The sequence below is a fragment of the Peromyscus eremicus genome, chromosome X (assembly GCF_949786415.1).
Source record: "Peromyscus eremicus chromosome X, PerEre_H2_v1, whole genome shotgun sequence".
NCBI classification, from domain to species: Eukaryota; Metazoa; Chordata; class Mammalia; order Rodentia; family Cricetidae; genus Peromyscus; species Peromyscus eremicus.
In genome coordinates, this window is record NC_081439.1 from 130,434,466 (window position 1) to 130,452,388 (window position 17,923).

At 36.3% G+C, this 17,923-nt stretch overlaps 1 protein-coding gene across 1 annotated transcript in view; it reads right to left on the bottom strand.

Moving 5' to 3' along the window:
- Window positions 1-17,923, bottom strand: part of Gabra3 (gamma-aminobutyric acid type A receptor subunit alpha3) — a 172,720-nt gene that overhangs the window by 74,669 nt on the left and 80,128 nt on the right. Inside the window, exon 4 of the mRNA XM_059251255.1 lies at window positions 8,896-9,116. Within this exon, the coding sequence (XP_059107238.1) occupies window positions 8,896-9,116 (221 nt within the window). The remainder of the gene's footprint in view (window positions 1-8,895; window positions 9,117-17,923) is intronic.

Sequence of the window (17,923 nt, forward strand, 5' to 3'; positions counted from 1 at the left end):
CACCTCACCTTGCCCGTTCCTCAGCTGATCCTGTTTCCTCAGACTGGATTCCTCTCAGATGAACTGTGCTGCTCAAAAGCCTAAAAGCTTAACCAGCTCTAGTTCCTGGTCCTCACACCTTATATACCTTTCTGCTTTCTGCCATCACTTCCTGGGATTAAAGGCATGAGTCACCATGCCTGGCTGTTTCCAGTGTGGCTTTAAACTCACAGAAATCCAGATCTCACAGAGATCCTTCTGGATCTCTGCCTCCAGAAGGCTAGGATTAAAGGTGTGAGTGCCACCATTTTCTAGCCTTTGTATCTAGTGGCCATTCTGTTCTCTGACCCCAGATAAGTTTATTAGGGTACACAATATTTTGGGGAACACAATATCACCACATTTCCCCTTTTTTGTCTAAAATTTAAAAAAGCTTATAAGTAATACAAGAAAACTATATCCAATAAGTATATACAATATATACAGTCAAGAATTACATTAATGATGTCAAGTCCATTAACATTTGACAGATTCAGACGAAAAAGTTCATTAATATATAACAGTGTCCAGTCCAGTAACATTTGATAAACTCAGACGAAAATTTTTCATTACTTATCCTATTTAAAACAAGTAGTTCCTTTTTAAAAGTAGATTCAATAATTGATGTTTTTATCTTATCATACCCATGTTCTCTTTTTCTTTTCATAATAGATTCAATAATCTACCTTTTGTCATTTTTATATCTTCCCCTTTTTCTTTTTAGAGTAGATTCAATGATCTACCCATTTATCCTATTATTTTTTTATCTTTTTTCTCAGAGTAGATTCAATGATCTCCCTCAGTTGTGAGCTGCCATGTGTGCACTGGGAATTGAACCTGGATCCTGTGGAAGGAAAGTCAGTGCTCTTAAGCAGTGAGCCATCTCTCCAGTCCATACAATACTATGAAACCTTTGTGAGTTAAGAGGTGTCTTATTTATCTCTGTAGCTTGGTACATCTCAGAGTCTTACACATCTTAAGTTCTTATAAATATGTTGTTAGTCAGATGATTCAATGGATTAAAATCTAGTTAAATTTTATGAGTACTTTCCATCTTATTAAAAAGCTCAAGAGGATTCTTACTATATTACTAACATCAGGTATGATGAACATTACATATTTATCCTTTGTTTCATCAGTAAGTATTATAACATCAATGAAAGGGTTCACTATATACTCTATCTTGGGTAATTTAGAATAGTTCATAAATGTGTATATCATGTTGAGCTAGTTCTGTGAAACTTCTGTGTTCTTCCAGTTTTAGTATTGGTGCTGCTGAGGTAAGCAGTGGGCTTAGCCTACATTTCATTGTCATCCTGAAGTTCCAAGATGAGGTAAGGCAAAAGTTCCATAACTGTCCCAATTTTATACTCAAGAAAGACCTGGTTCAATTTTTCCAAGTAGCTAGCATTCAAAGTTTTCCAGTGGAATCCAGAATAAAACTAATGAACATTACAATAATAATAACAGTGCTACAGAATGAGTCTTTCTGGGAAATTCTAAATGGTCTGCAGGCCTTATCCGATTCCTACTTTCTATGTTGCTGTAAGGCAGGCAGCAGCTAGTGTTATTAAATGAAGAACTGAAGAAAGGAAACAGCTTGTGACTGTGAAGGTCACTAGATGAATCACTTGAAGAGCCATAAAAGAGCCAAGATTTTATCTTGGAGTTTTGAGCCTCTGCCCACCTTCCTGCCCACCTTCTGGAATCTAAGGTGTACTCTCTGCCATGCTAGGAAAATAATGGTTTCATCAACCTTCTGTACTTCTGTTCTATCTGGATACTATATTTCAAAATAAGCATAAAGGATCCAACTGGACTAAGAGGTAAGTTTTTATCCTCATACCTGAACACTGTAGCTCCTAGGCTTTGGGCCCAGGGGCACAACCCTGTGCCCCTACACCCCCATATATTGCAGTTCCAGTTTCAGGCCAGTTGGCAGGCAGACCTCCTGCACACAGGTCAGACTATTCCCATCCCCCATCAGACCCTGTAACCCAAGCCCCACCTCCCCCAAATCCCACCCACCCTCTGAGACTGCAACTGTTACCTGAGACAGAGCCTGCCAGCACCCCACTGGAATAAGAGGTGAGTCTTTATCCTCATACCTGAACACCCCAGCCCCTAGGCTTTGTGCCCAGGGGCACAACCCTATGCCCCTACACCCTCACACATTGAAGTTTCAGTTTCAGGCCAGTTAGCAGACAGACCTCCTGCACACAGGTCAGACTACTCCCATCCCCCATCAGACCCTGTAACCCAAGCCCCACCTCCCCAAATCCCACCCACCCTCCGAGACTGCAACTGTTCCCTGAGATAGAGCCTGCCAGCACCCAAATGGACTAAGAGGCCAGTTGGCAGGCAGACATCCTGCAGACAGGTAAGACTACCACCATCTACCATACGGTAAGACTGGAGCTACTCCCTGAGACAGAGCCCACTAGCACCAGTTGGACTAAGAGCTGATCCCTGAGACAAAAAGTCCATCAGCATCAACTAGACCAAGAGCTCTCACTGGATCAAGAGTATCAATCAGAACAATAGAGGCTCCCTCAGACACAGACATTGCTTGCACCAAGTGGAGAAAGAGATGGATAGATGCCAGTGCAAAAATACAGTCAACAACATAAAAACCAACATGGCTCCATCAGAACCTACATCAGCAAGACATGAACATCCCAACACAGAAGAAATGGAAGATATCTACCATAAAAATGACTTTAAAAAGGTACTAGAGATCTTAAAAGAGGAAATGAAAAATTGCCTTAAAGAAATTGAGGAAAAGTCAAACAAAAAATGGGAAGAAATCAGTAAATCCCTTGAAATTGCCAAGAGAAAGCAATTAAACAAATGAGAGAAACATTTCAAGATTTCAAAATAGAAATGGAGTCAATAAAGAAGACACAAATTGAGGTAATGCTGGAAGTGAAAAATCTGAGGAAACGAACAAGAACTACAGATGCAAGTATAACCAACAGAATGCAAGAGATGGAAGAGTGAATCTCTGGCATTGAAGATACAGTAGAAGAAATAGATTCATCAGTCAAAGAAAACACTAAAGCCAACAAAGTCATGACTCAAAATGTCCAGGAAATTTGGGACACCATGAAAAGACCAAACCTAAGAATAATAGGGATAGAAGAAGGAGAAGAATACCAAATCAAAGGCACAGAAAATATATTCAACAAAATCATAGAAGAAAACTTTCCCAACCTAAAGAAGGAAATGCCTATAAAGATACAAGAAGGTTAAAGAACACCAAATAGATTGGATCCAAAAAAAGTCCCCTCGCCACATAATAATCAAACCAGTAAACATACAGAATAAAGAAAAAATATTAAGAGCTGTAAAGGGTAAAGGCCAAGTAACATATAAAGGAAGACCCATAAGAATAACACCTGGGCCGGGCAGTGGTGGCGCACGCCTTTAATCTCAGCACTCGGGAGGCAGAGCCAGGTGGATCTCTGTGAGTTCGAGGCCAGCCTGGGCTACCAAGTGAGTTCCAGGAAAGGCGCAAAGCTACACAGAGAAACCCTGTCTCGAAAAACCAAAAAAAAAAAAAAAAAAGAAGAAGAAGAACACCTGACTTCTCAATGGAGAGTATAAAAGCCAAAAGGCCCTGGACAGATGTTATGCAGATACTAAGAAACCATGGATGCCAACCCAGACTATTATACCCAACAAAACTCTCAATCAACATAGATGGAGTAAACACAATATTCCATGATAAAAACAGATTTAAACAATATCTCTCCACAAATCCAGCCCTACAGAAAGCACTTGAAGGAAAAAGCCAACCTAAGGATACACCAATTAGATACACCAATGAAAACACAGGCAATAGATAGTCCCATACCAACAAATACCAAAGAAGGGAAACACACAACACTACCACCAAGAAAAAAAAAAAAAAAAAAAAAAAACAGGAATTTACAATAAATGGTCATTAATATCCATCAATATCAATGGTCTCAATTCACCTATAAAAAGACACAGGCTAACAGAATGGATACGAAAACAAGATCCATCCATTTGCTGCATACAAGAAACACACCTCAACTTCAAAGACAGACACCAACTCAGAATAAAAGGCTGGGAAAAGACATTCCAATCAAATGGATTTAAGAAGCAAGCTGGTGTAGCTATCCTAATATCTAATAAAATAGACTTCAAACTAAAATAAATTGAAAGAGATCGGGAAGGACACTACATATTTATCAGAGGGAAAATCTGACAAGATGAAGTCTGAATTCTGAATATTTATGCCCCAAATACAAGGGCACCAACATTCATAAAAGAAACATTACTAAAGCTTAAATCATACATCAAACCCCATACACTAGTAGTGGGAGACTTCAACACCCCACTCTCACCAATGGACAGGTCTGCCAGACAAAAATTAACAGAGAAACAAGGGAACTAACAGACATTATGACTCAAATGGACTTAATACATATCTACAGAATATCCCACCCTAACACAAAAGAATATACCTTCTTTTCAGCACCCCATGGAACCTTCTCCAAAATCGACCACATGCTTGGTCACAAAGCAAATCTCAACAGATACAAAAAAAATTGAAATAACCTCCTGTGTCTTATGTGACCACCATGGCTTAAAGTTAGACTTCAACAACAACAAAAATTACAGAAAGCATACAGTATCATGGAAACTGAATAATGCCCAATTGAATCACCAATGGGTCAAGGAAGAAATAAAGAAAGAAATTAAAGATTTCCTAGAATTCAATGAAAATGAATGTACAACATTCCCAAACTTATGGGACACCATAAAAGCAGTGCTAAGAGGAAAATTCACAGCTCTAAATGCCCATGTAAACAAGTTGGAGAAATCTCACACTAGTGACTTAACAGCACAACTGAAAGCTTTAGAACAAGAAGAAGCAAAGTCACCCAGGAAAAACAGATGCCAGGAAATAATCAAATTGAGGGCTGAAATCAATAAAATAGAAACAAAGAGAACAATACAAAGAATCAATGAAACAAAGAGTTGGTTCTTTGAGAAAATCAACAAGACAGATAAGCCCTTATCCAAATTAACCAAAAAGCAGAGAGAGAACATTCAAATTAACAAAATCAGAAATGAAAATAACAGACACTGAGAAAATCCAGAGAATCAGTAGGTCATACTTTGAAAACCTGTACTACACAAAATTGGAAAAATCTGAAAGAAATGGATGATTTTCTGGATAGGTACCCCATACCAAAGTTAAATCAAGACCAGATAAACTATTTAAATAGACCAATAACCTCTAAGGTAATAGAAACAGTCATTAAAAGTCTCCCAACCAAAAAAAGCCCAGGACCAGATGGTTTCAGTGCAGAATTCTACCAGATTTTCAAAGAAGAGCTAATACCAATACTCTTCAAATTGTTCCACACCACAGAAACAGAAGGAACATTACCAAATTCCTTTTATGAGACTACAGTTACCCTGATACCCAAACCACACGAAGATCAACAAAGAAAGAGAACTACAGACCAATCTCCCTCATGAACATTGATGCAAAAATACTCAATAAAATACTGGCTAACCGATTCCAGGAACACATCAAAACAATTATCCACCATGACCAAGTAGGCTTCATCCCAGGGATGCAAGGATGGTTCAACATATGAAAATCTGTCAATGTAATACACCATATAAACAAACTGAAAGAAAAAAAAACACATGATCATCTCATTAGATGCTAAAAAAGCCTTTGACAAGATCTAACACCCCTTCATGATAAAGGTCTTGGAGAGATCAGAAATACAAGGAACATACCTAAACATAATAAAGGCAATTTACAGCAAGCCAACAGCCAACATCAAATTAAATGGAGAGAAACTCAAAGCAGTTCCACTAAAATCAGGAACAAGGCAAGGCTGTCCACTCGCCCCATACTTACTCAGTATAGAACTTAAAGTTCTAGCTAGAGCAATAAGACAACAAAAGGAGATCAAGGAGATACAAATTGGAAAGGAAGAAGTCAAACTTTCATTATTTGAAGATGATGTGATAGTATACATAACTGAACCAAAAAATTCTACCAGGGAACTCTTACAGCTGATAAACTCCTTCAGTAACGTGGCACGATACAAGGTTAACACACACAAAAAAAAATTAGTGGCCCTATATACAAATGAAAAGGGGGCTGAGAAAGAAATCAGAGAAACATCACCCTTTACAATAGCCACAAATGATATAAAATACCTTGGGGTAACACTAACTAAGCAAGTGAAAGACCTGTATGATAAGAACTTTAAGTCTCTGAAGAAAGAAATTGAAGAAGATATCAGAAAATGGAAAGATCTCCCATGCTCATGGATAGGTAGAATCAACATAGCAAAAATGGCAATCTTACCAAAAGCATTTCTACAGATTCAATGCAATCCCCATCAAAATCCTAGCACAATTCTTCACAGACTTGGAAAGAACAATACTTAACTTTATATGGAAAAACAAAAAACCTAGCATAGCTAATAAAATCCTGTATAATAAAGCAACCTCTGGAGGCATCATGATCTCTGACCTCAAGCTCTACTATAGAGCTATAGTAATAAAAACAGCTTGGTACTGGCATAGAAACCAACATGTGGACCAATGGAATCGAATTGAAGACCCTGACATTAATCCACATACCTATGAACATGTGATTTTCAACAAAGAAGCCAAAACTGTACCATGGAAAAAAGAAAGCATCTTCAAAAAATGGTGCTGGCATAACTGGGTGTCAACATGCAGAAGATTGCAAATAGATCCATATCTGTCACCATGCACAAAACTCATGTCCAGGTGGATCAAAGACCTCAACATAAGTCCAGTTACACTGGACTTGATAGAAGAGAAAGTAGGAAGTAGTCGTAAACAAATTGGCACAGGAGAGCACTTCCTGAATATAACACCAGTAGCACAGACACTGAGAGCGACAATTAATAAATGGGACCTCCTGAAACTGAGAAGCTTTTGTAGAGCAACAGACATGGCCAATAAGACCAAACGACAGCCTACAGAATGGAAAAAGATCTTCACCAACCCCACATCTGACAGAGGGCTGATCTTCAAAATATATAAAGAACTCAAAAAGCTAGACTTCAAAATACTGAACAATCCAGTTAAAAAATGGGCTACAGAGCTTAACAGAGTATTCTCAACAGAAGAATCTCAAATGGCTGAAAGACATTTAAGGAATTGCTCAACATCCTTAGTCATCAGGGAAATGCAAATCAAAACAACTGTGAGATACCATCTTACACCTTTCAGAATGGCTAAGATCAAAAACACTGAAGACAGCTTATGTTGGAGAGGATGTGGAACAAGGGGAACACTCCTCCACTGTCGGTGGGAATGCAAACTTGTATAGCCACTCTGGAAATCAGTATGGAGGTTTCTCAGAAAGTTGAGAATAATTTTTCCTCAAGACCTAGTTATACCACTCTTGGGCACATATCCAAGGAATGCTCAATCTTACCACAAGGACACGTGCTCAACTATGTTCATATCAGCATTATTCATAATAACAAGAACCTGGAAACAACCTAGATGCCCCTCAGCTGAAGAATGGATAAAGAAAATGTGGCACATATACACAATGGAGTACTACTCAGCGGTAAAAAACAATGATACCATGAAATTTGCAGGCAAATGGATGGATCTAGAAAATGTTATCTTGAGTGAGGTAACCCAGACTCAGAAGGACAAACATAGTATGCACTCACTCATAAGTTGATACTAAATGAGAGGGAAGGGATGGCCAGACTGCAACCCACAACTCCAGAGAGGCTAGCTAACAGGAAAAGACCCTAGGAGGGACACATGGATGACCCTGTGAAGGAGAAGTAGATGAGATCTACATGAATGGAGGGGGTGTGGGGCGGTGGCAGAGGGCGAGGAGTGGGGGATGAGAACATAGGGAAATGGGAGAGTCAAGCTGGAACAGGGACAGAGTGGGAGGTCAGGGAGGAAGATACCATGATAGATGAGGACATCATAGGAATAGGAAGAGGCAGGGTGCTGGGGAGGCTCTCAGGAATCTGAGAGGATGACTCCACCTTGGTCTGCTGGCAGTGGTCCAGAGGGTGCATGGCCCGGTCTACTCTGGTGACCCGCCTAGCAAATAACCTAGCTGTCATCATAGAACCTTTGTCCAGTGACTGATGGAGGCAGATACAGAGATCCACAGCCAGGCACCAGGATGAGTTCTGGGAATCCAATTGATGAGAGAGAGGAGAGGAACTGCAGGCGACGGATGTCAAGATCATGATGGGAGGATGTGCAGAGATGACGGACCACACTAGTGAAAACCCATGAAATGTGGACTGGTGGCTGTGGAGCCCCCATGAGACTGGACTAGGCCCTCTGGACACGGAAGACAGTTGTTTAGCTCAAACTATTGCTTTTCTAAGTTTGTGTATTTAGGTGTTCTTGAACACATATGTGCCTCTGTCCAAACATATAAGTCTTTGAAGATATACATATTTATACAATGTAAATAACTTATACTTCTTTGTGTCTCAAAATGTTCATCTGTATAGCTATATGGAATATAGAATATGCATGCATGTCTGTACACATGTAAATGTGTTGAAAGAATGTTTATGCACTGATATGTACATATAAATATATATACTTGAAATACATACATATTTGATTTTCAAAATATATACTATACAAATCTATAAACTTGAAAGATTAGTATGTATATAAAACTATTAATTTCATATATATGTATATATTACTTAGTATATATTAAAATATAAGACACATGTGTCTGTGTGATAAACCAAAAGAATTTTCAGTGTATAACCTAAAACCTCCTACTTTCAATACATGTCCTAGCTCCAAAATACTGAGTGGGGGCTACCATTCTCTTACCTCATTGTATAGAGGAGGGTCCCATTGTCTACCAGTCTGAGCAGCTTGTTGGGTGTGGTCATATTGTGAGCCACTGATTTCTTGCCATTGTGGAAGAAGGTGTCAGGAGTCCATATCTTACTAGCCAGAAGATTGTTCAGTGGAAGGATCTTCATGGGTCCATCAAATTTCAGTCTTTCATCATGCCATGTCTGTCTAAAAAATACATCAATAGTATATTCCTGGAACGGAGAGAACACAAGAGAAACAATGTTTCAGTTAGGATAATGATGAGTATCCACAATGCCATTGGCAAATATTAATTGAAATATTACCTGTGATATAGAGAAGAAGTCTATTAGAAGTACTTACTGGTGAGTATGAGGAAATGATAATGACTGAAAATTATTGCCATATTAACCAACATGTACACAATTACTGATGATACATAAATCTAATTGTATATCTAACATATTTTATTTGAAAAGCCATTGCCAACACTGCCCTACATACAATATAAGCTGAGCAGAAGGCTTTTCTTCTCTGGGCTATGACGTCTCTAGTAAAAAACACTCTTTGTCTTTATTGATGAATGATCTCATATGAACATTAAACACCATTATAACTATAACCATAAAAGCAAACTACATATTTTAATACAAGTTTCATCTGAACTCCAGCTTTTTACATGTGTTCAAGGAATTCAAACAGGTCCTCAAGCATATAAAGTGAGCTCTTCACTGAGTGAGAAATTTCCCCAGCCATTTCTTTTTGTTTTTGTTCTTGTACATGAACTCCAAATCTAGAATTCTCTCAGGATACACAACATTACTGGCCAAGTTGGCAGGAAATCTAGAATACTGGGTGTGATACTCCTGAAGGAAGAGTGCCACAGAAGGGATGGGCCCCAAAATATAAGTATGTTATCAACTTTAAATTCTGGCAGAATTATTGGATTACCCATAAATATATGTTCCAGTAAAAAGCAGGTTTTAAAAAAAATGGAGCAGTCCTCCACTAGCTCAAATATGTATGCTAGGTGATGTTTGTGAGTTTGATACTATTTAAACAAAAGACATTTTTCAAGCTAACACAACTCAGCTGGTAAAACTCTAAAATCTTAATCATAAAAGCTTAATGTATCACAGCAAAGGTTCAGACCAAGAACATGACCTACAACTGCTGGTCAGCTTCTTAAAGCAAGAGATCCATTGAGAATGTAAATCCTACATCTGATTACAGACTCCAATTAAATCCTTGACTAGTCATTAAATAGGATATCCCTCCCTCAGAGCTCATGGAACCCAGGAAAAGGGAGGTATAAAGAATGTAAGAGCCAGAGGGGATAGAGGTCACTAGAAAAACAAAGCTCTCTGAATCAACATGATCAAAACTCATATGAACTCACAGAGACTGAAGCACCAAGCACTGGGCCTGTATGGGTCTATGTATATATTATGGCTTCCAGTTTAGGGTTTTTATGGGACTCATGAATGTGTAAATGAGTGAGTTTCTGATTCTAGTGTCTTCCTTTGGGGCTCTTTTCCTTTTGTTGTTTTGACTTGTCCAGCTTCAGTGTGACGGTTTTTGTTTTATCTCATTATATTTTATTTTGTGAAAAATGTTTTTAGAAAATTGAAATATTTTTCAAAGAAAATAAGTCACTAGGGTCAAAAAGAATGAGAATACCAATAAGAATAGGTTACAGATATCCATAATATATAAGAACTGAAAATTTCAATAAAGCTAAGCATTGAAAGGCTATTTGAATAAATCATTTTGACTTTTAAAATATATTTCACAGACATTATGTGCTTTGTATTAAATTTTAATCAAACTTTAAAGTTCTGCTTTTTAAAATTATTAAATTAGTTATATTTGATAGGTGACTGACAGCTAGAATGCTATATACAGTTCTACTAAATATTTTTATTTCAATTTTTGATTTTATTTTGAATTCAAAATAAGAGCAAAATTAAACTAAAAAAAGAACAAAAGGCACAGAGATATCCTTCAGCTAGCTAGCTTAAACAACTGAAATAGCAACTAGAAGTATATGAAAATCCAATCCACTGACTGCTTCTGATCATACCTTGAATAAACTCTTCCCTGACATACTTTGTTGCCTTCATATTTGAGATATTTTCTGTAAGATAAAGTCTAGATCTTTTCTTCCTTCAGGATCCCATTCACATCTCTGCCTAAGAATGGAAAGATCCTAAAATTTGTTGCCTGAACTGGAATATTTTTTGAGAGAGATCAAAGGCTTTATAAGTAATTAGGACAACAGGTATAAACTGGGACTCTGCCAGCCTATAAACTGGAACTCAACTCCCACATAAAGCGACAATCTTGAAAAGCTCCAACCACAGCAAAAGGGGTGAACTAGATAAAATTTGCAAGACAGAATAAGCCCATAGCATGAAAGTTCAAAAAGGAAGTGGCTACAGGGAAAGGAAAGACACTTCTGTTGAAATTCAGCCTCATCTAATCTTGGATTTATGTTCAAATGAAAGTACATTGTCTGCTTAATCTAAAACTTTCAAATTGAGAAATTAACATAAAAATTGGTCTCAGATGCCAAGAGATAAGGTATCACAAAAACACTCTGGAAGGACAACACTATAAATGAATGCTTGGTGAAAAGAATATTGTAATCCACAACAAAACATCTAAGGAAATGGTCAGTTATCTGATACAGCATATAACTGAATTAGACTGACTCTACAGACTTCATACAATATAATTATCAAATAGATATTAGGAAAGATCCACTGTTAAATTATAAAGATTTGGGGGGATAGAGAAATTTTAAAAAAAAAGTTTGAAAAAGGACCTACGTGAAGTGCCATACTATAGAAGAAAATGAGTTACCAGAAAAAAAAAAATCAATACCAGAATTGATATTACCAAAGACAGATAAATATATGGGGAAAAAACTGCTCAGTTTACATTTCAGACAGATAAACAGGAGAAAATATGAAGATAAATCTTTCCTACCATTTTAACATGAATGAGCAGGAAAGGTTCAGGGGATCTTCTTGGAAATTCTAAACATAAGAGAATGGAGAAAGTGAGGGAGGAACAATTTTCAATATACTAGTGTATGAACTTTCCCAGAACTGCTGAAATAGATGCATCCTTAGGTTCAAGAACCATAATGAGCTGCAAAGTCAATAAATTAAAGTAGAGCCAAGCCAACCCAGCACAAAGCAGACTCAAAGAATACCAAAAAGGAGATGAACAAAGAGCTATCAACTTGATTGACATCAGACATCTTAAAGGTAACAAGACAAGTCAAAAAGTTAATGCAAATGTATCTCGGAAATTCCAAAGGAAAAAAGAAATAATTGTTATTCCAGAATTCTATAGCTGATAGAGATAGGTCAAAAGGAAGCTAATTTTACACACGTAAAGTAAAGCAGAGCATTTAGTACTCAAGGATCATTCTAACTCTGAGTTTTCTTACGGCTGGGTTCTTTGCAGCCTTCAGTCCCATTGGACTGTTCAGTAAAGAGAAATTCTTGGATCATCTTACCATAAACAAATAGCAATCCTTCTTCCCCTGACCAGTTGTTATTTTTCTTCTACACAGTACTTACAAAATATGTCTTTGTTTACTGTTTCTTTCAATGCAACAGGCTGGAAATTCCACTATAGTAGGGACTTTTTTCTGTTCACTGCTATTCCTTTAGCATCTAAAACTCTATCTAAAATGAAGTATACGCTCTATGCACAAATATAAGTAAATGATTAAATAAGCCTTCTCAAAATGACTTCTAAAAGAATACTTTCCTGCAGTTGAAAGTGAAACTCTTATGAATATGAGACAGGGAATGTACTGAAAAGTACATTCATAATCTTTAAAAATGGCTAATAAGGACTAGGAGAATAAGTTAGAAAAACAAATTAGAACAAGCTACATGGAAGGAGGGAGTAAAACGTGGGAATTAATACATTCTTATAAGATTTGGGAAAAGAGTGAAGATATAAAATGCCATTCTCGTGTCAAATATATACATTAACATTTAAGGTAATCAATCATGAATGTAATTGAGAGGATATAAAATACAAAAAGTAGGAAAAAATGTTTCAATTTTCTGGAAATAAGAGAAGAGAAAATAAAACAGAAGAGTTTAAGGTAAACCTCAGAAGACATAAAAGAGAAGGACTGGAATGATTCAGCTGTGTTTGAGGATGATCAAAAACAAAGTATATAATACAGACAAAAGGGACCATACAGTAAACAGTTTTGCCTTTGTAATAAAGTATCATTCCAGTTTTTTAAAAGGAGCATCTCAAGTAAAAATACAAGTCCTTTGAAAGTCACTACATCAGAGACATTCCTTGATCACTCTATTGGAAATAATAGTTTGAAATCTGGAATGCTAATCCTTCCAGCATTGTTCACTTTGTTTGGCATTGCTTTGACTCTCTAGGGTCTTTTGTAGTTCAATATGAATTTTAGGATTTTTTCTTCTACTTTTATGAAGAATGTTTAGGGACTTTGATGAGAATTGTATTGAATCTGTAGAATGATTTGGGTATAATTGTCATTTTCACAATATTAATTCTGCTAATCTATAAGAAAAGGAGATGTTTCCATTTTCTAGTGTCATCTTAAATCTTTTTGCTCAGGGATGAGCTTCCTGATAGTCTGATAGGTTGTCAGATCTCAAGTGATCAGCACTAAATACACACACACACACACACACACACACACACACACACACACACTTGAACAACACTATGTAAATTCAGTAGGTTATATGTGTGTGTGTATGTAATTAAGGAAAAGTAAGTCAAGTCATAAATTTAACAGAGAGTAAGGGAACATGAGAGGAGCTGAGGGAGGGAAGATAGGGTAGAAATTACATAAATGTGGTATTCATGTATGAAATTCTTGAAAAATAAATTAAAATTTAAAAATCTTTATAATTTCTTATTTTTCTTCATAGCACTAACAAAATATAGTTCTATTCTATATGAATTCATATTATATAACCAAAATGTATATGTTAAAATTAAATTGCATGAAAAAAATCAAGAAACACAAGCTCTCAATAAATAAAAGCCAATCAAATTTATAATTTATTGATAAAAATTAAAACCCAATGATTAAGTATGAACTAATTAATACATATAGATTTTCAATTTAATACATAATAAAACAACAGAAAAAAGCTCTGCTTAAAAGTGATAAATGTTCGCATCTGAAGTCTTGTTTTTGCTTTCTAAAGTGGTACTTTGAGTGAAATTGATACAAAAGATTTAAACACACTGAGAAGAAAAATAAAAATCAATATTCTAATGTACCTCAAGATTCCAGAAGTACCATAAAGCACAGGAAAAGAAAGTAGAGAAAGGGACAATCCATACACAAGCAAAAATTTCAATAGAAAACATAAAGATGTATGTCTTTAATTTAAAAAATTAAATAGAAAACACAAAATACAAGTGATACATACATATATACAGCCAAAGGTGGCTTTGAAAATACTACCAGTTTCAAAACTTCTCCCAAATTTAATGAGGAAAAAGAAACAAGTGTAAAATCATGGTAGAAAGAGGGCACCAAAGGATTATGAAGTAATCAGGAGTAAGGAATTAAAATTGGACTTGATTTGATCACTTCATATCATCTGCATGTGCTGAATTATCTCACTATACCTCATATGTACATTAAATAATAAAATAAAAAATAGAAACAAGGAAGTCAGGTAAGAACTTCTTTTAACTAGACATGCTAAAAATGATGGTGGGATGGACAAGAGTAGTAGCAGTAGAAACCTGTGATCATAGGCTATACATAAAATAGTATAACAAATTAAGAAATGAATAAAAAAATCACATCAAAGGCAAGCTACATACTTCCAAGAAATGTAAAAATATTCTAATACTGGATTATATATTAATGCAAGCAAACACAAAGATTAGAGGAGAAAAATTTATCTTAATAGACGTCAAAGGGAAGTTGCACGTTTCCAATTATGTCTATAAATAAACACACTCATATCTCTTATGAAAGTCAGAATGGAATACAGAGTGGATGTGTTGTCATGTTCTCTACTCAGTTATCTGACATTTGACCTTTCAAGGATATCTTATGGTTGCAAATCTTACCTTTTAAAATTAAGAATCAACCCCAAATTTTTATCATTTCATGAACCTACAATTAGACTGATGACTTAGAAATCAATGGGTGGTGATAGCACACACCTTTAATCCTAGTACTCAGGAGGAAGAGGCAAAAGGACCTCTGCGAGTTTGAGGCCAGCCTGGTCTACAGAGTGAATTCCAGGATAGCCAGGGCTACACAGAGAACTGCTGTCTCAAAATAAAATAAAATAAAATAATATCAGTTAACTTAATGTGCACATGGACACATACACACACACACACACACACACACACACACACACACACACACACACACACACTGAATTAAAATGAAGATCTTGTTGTTTTGCCAATTTTAAGTACCTTCTCCCCTTTCCTTTCTCTCCATCATTCTCCATTTGGAGAAGCTAATTCACACCAATATTTCAGTGATATATGGCCCTTAAAATGTTCTTCTAAGCATTTGCATGTGGCCTGGATATGCATGTTACACAAATCCCAGGAAATAGTTGATCATGGACTCCTGGGAAGAAACTCATGAATATAGAACCATTTCTTGATTGCATCTGGAAATACACTACTAGACAAGGAAATGAAAGGAAATTGACTTCCTAAGAGGCATTCAAAATAGTCAACCATTCTATACCTGGGTCTGTAGTAAGGAAGGACTTGAAGTGGACATATTCTCTTTTTCTAACGCTAGAGAAGAAAAGACTTCAAGTTTGCCTTTACCAGTAAAGTCACCTTTCCCTGAACTATTATTTTCTTTTTAATGACCACTTTTTTTGTGTGTGATATTTAGATGTTTTGATAACTTTGCACAATTTCCTTAAGATTTGTCAAAACAGAATATATGATACCTGAATATATTATCAAGAATTATGACTGTAATGTCCATTATGGATTTTCATTCCTTTTTTTTCTTTTTCCCATTAAGCTAGGTGGTCAGTTCTATGACTGTACTATTTTACATGCATCATTACTTGGCTGCCCATTGTATTTCCTAGGAAATTTCTCAGTTGAAGATTTACAGCTGGCACTTGTTACCTTTCAGCAGTCAAAGTATCTTTCAGGAAAGGGTAAGTAATACCTAGAACTGATATCTAAACTTTCCTAGTTAACAGTTCCTCAGCCTCCATGATATACATTATAATTCAAAGGATCTTAACAATAATAATTGGGGAAGAAGAGGCTATCAATTTGGGGGGAGGGGCACATGGAAGGAGTTTATAGGGATTGGGAGGAGCTGGAGGGAGGAAAGAAAAGGGAACAGTGATGAAACTATATTTTATCAAAATGTATAAAAATTAAGAAAGAAAACAGATTTTACAACAACAATAATAATAACAACTTTAAACAAAAGATCTTGAGATACCATGGGGAATTTTTCCATCTGCCAAGATCTGGTTTTCACTATTAAGGATAAACAGCCCTAGTCTGAAAGTACACTTTCACTAAATGTACTAAATTTTTTAACCATTCTGTCTGATATTGCCACCTCTCTACCACCTTTTTGTATATCTAATCAAAAAATGGCCTAAGTATTCCTAAGAGTAGATAGTTGCAGAAAGTCACAAAGTCTCTTGCTGTCTCAGTGTTAATATTATTACTGAAAAGCCACATATTATTTCACTCAATTTATTACAGAGTTATCATGACCTGTTCAATCATGGCAACTATAAAATCCCTATTATCCAGTTTCCAACTCATTTCTTGTACTCCAAATTAAATTTCATTTACTTTTTCATGTATTCTGTTGTCAGGAATTCTTATGTTTTTGCTGCTACTCATCACCAAAGTCAGACTGTTTGGGGTCAACTGTTGCACACTACCAAGAACACTGAGAGGAAACCTTTCAAAAGCAATAGCAATGTCTTTCTCACTCAGATAAACTACAGTCTTAAGAAAGGATGGGAGTACTGTTAAAAGAATATTGAATATATTTGATCCAAGCATTTCCTCCTGACCAGGAAAGATCCACTCATTCTATTGCTTTAACTTAAACCTATTGAAGAAATATAAACAAACAAGTGAAATAATCAAACTTTGAAAAAAGAAAGAGACAACATCTAGATTTGCAGAAATGTCTCCAGAGCCCCTGCATACACACTGGTGGGGAAAAAGTCAAGTGAAGAGACTATGTGTGTGCTTCATTGGTATCTCTGGGTTCAAGTATCTGTTTGCATGTGTATGTCTTCAGGCTGTTTGAGATAGTGCATCATCTGTGCACATTCTATGTGTGTTTGATGTTTATGTGTACATTTGTCTGAATGTATTTATAGGTGATAACAAATGAGTGGCAATGAGCAAACGTAGAGTGCATGCGTGTGTGTGTGTGTGTGTGTGTGTGTGTGTGTGTGTGTGTGTGGTGTTAAGAGAAAAGAATGTGTTAAATTTTTATTTTAGGGTTAAATTTTGTTGGGGCTGAGAGACAGTTTAGTAAAGAATTTGCTGTAAAGCAGGGAGACATGAGTTCAGATCCTCAGCACTGACATAAAGGGCTGGGTATGACCCACTAAAAACAGACATACAGAAGTGCTGGTGACCATGTCAGAGGAGCAGCAGATGGCAATTGACTTCAGGGGATTGGCACACCAAGAAACAAATCTCCAATGGGTGAATCACAGATAGGCAGGCCCCAAGACCACAGACCACGGAGTGTCTTTTGCTTCTGCTGTGCCTTTACATGTTTGTCATTGGTATCTGGTATGGTGTGAATGAGTGTGAGAAGATCCCCACTGTTGTAATATAATGTGTTTATCTCATGGAAATATCCTGATCTACTGGGCATTTTCACCTGTGGATTATTATGAAGATGATTTCATCCTAAGCTGTACTGTTTAACTGCAGCAATGATTTTATACAATAATAGTGTTAGTTTAAATAGGATTTTGATGATTGAGGGTCTTTAATAAATATAGTAAGGGAT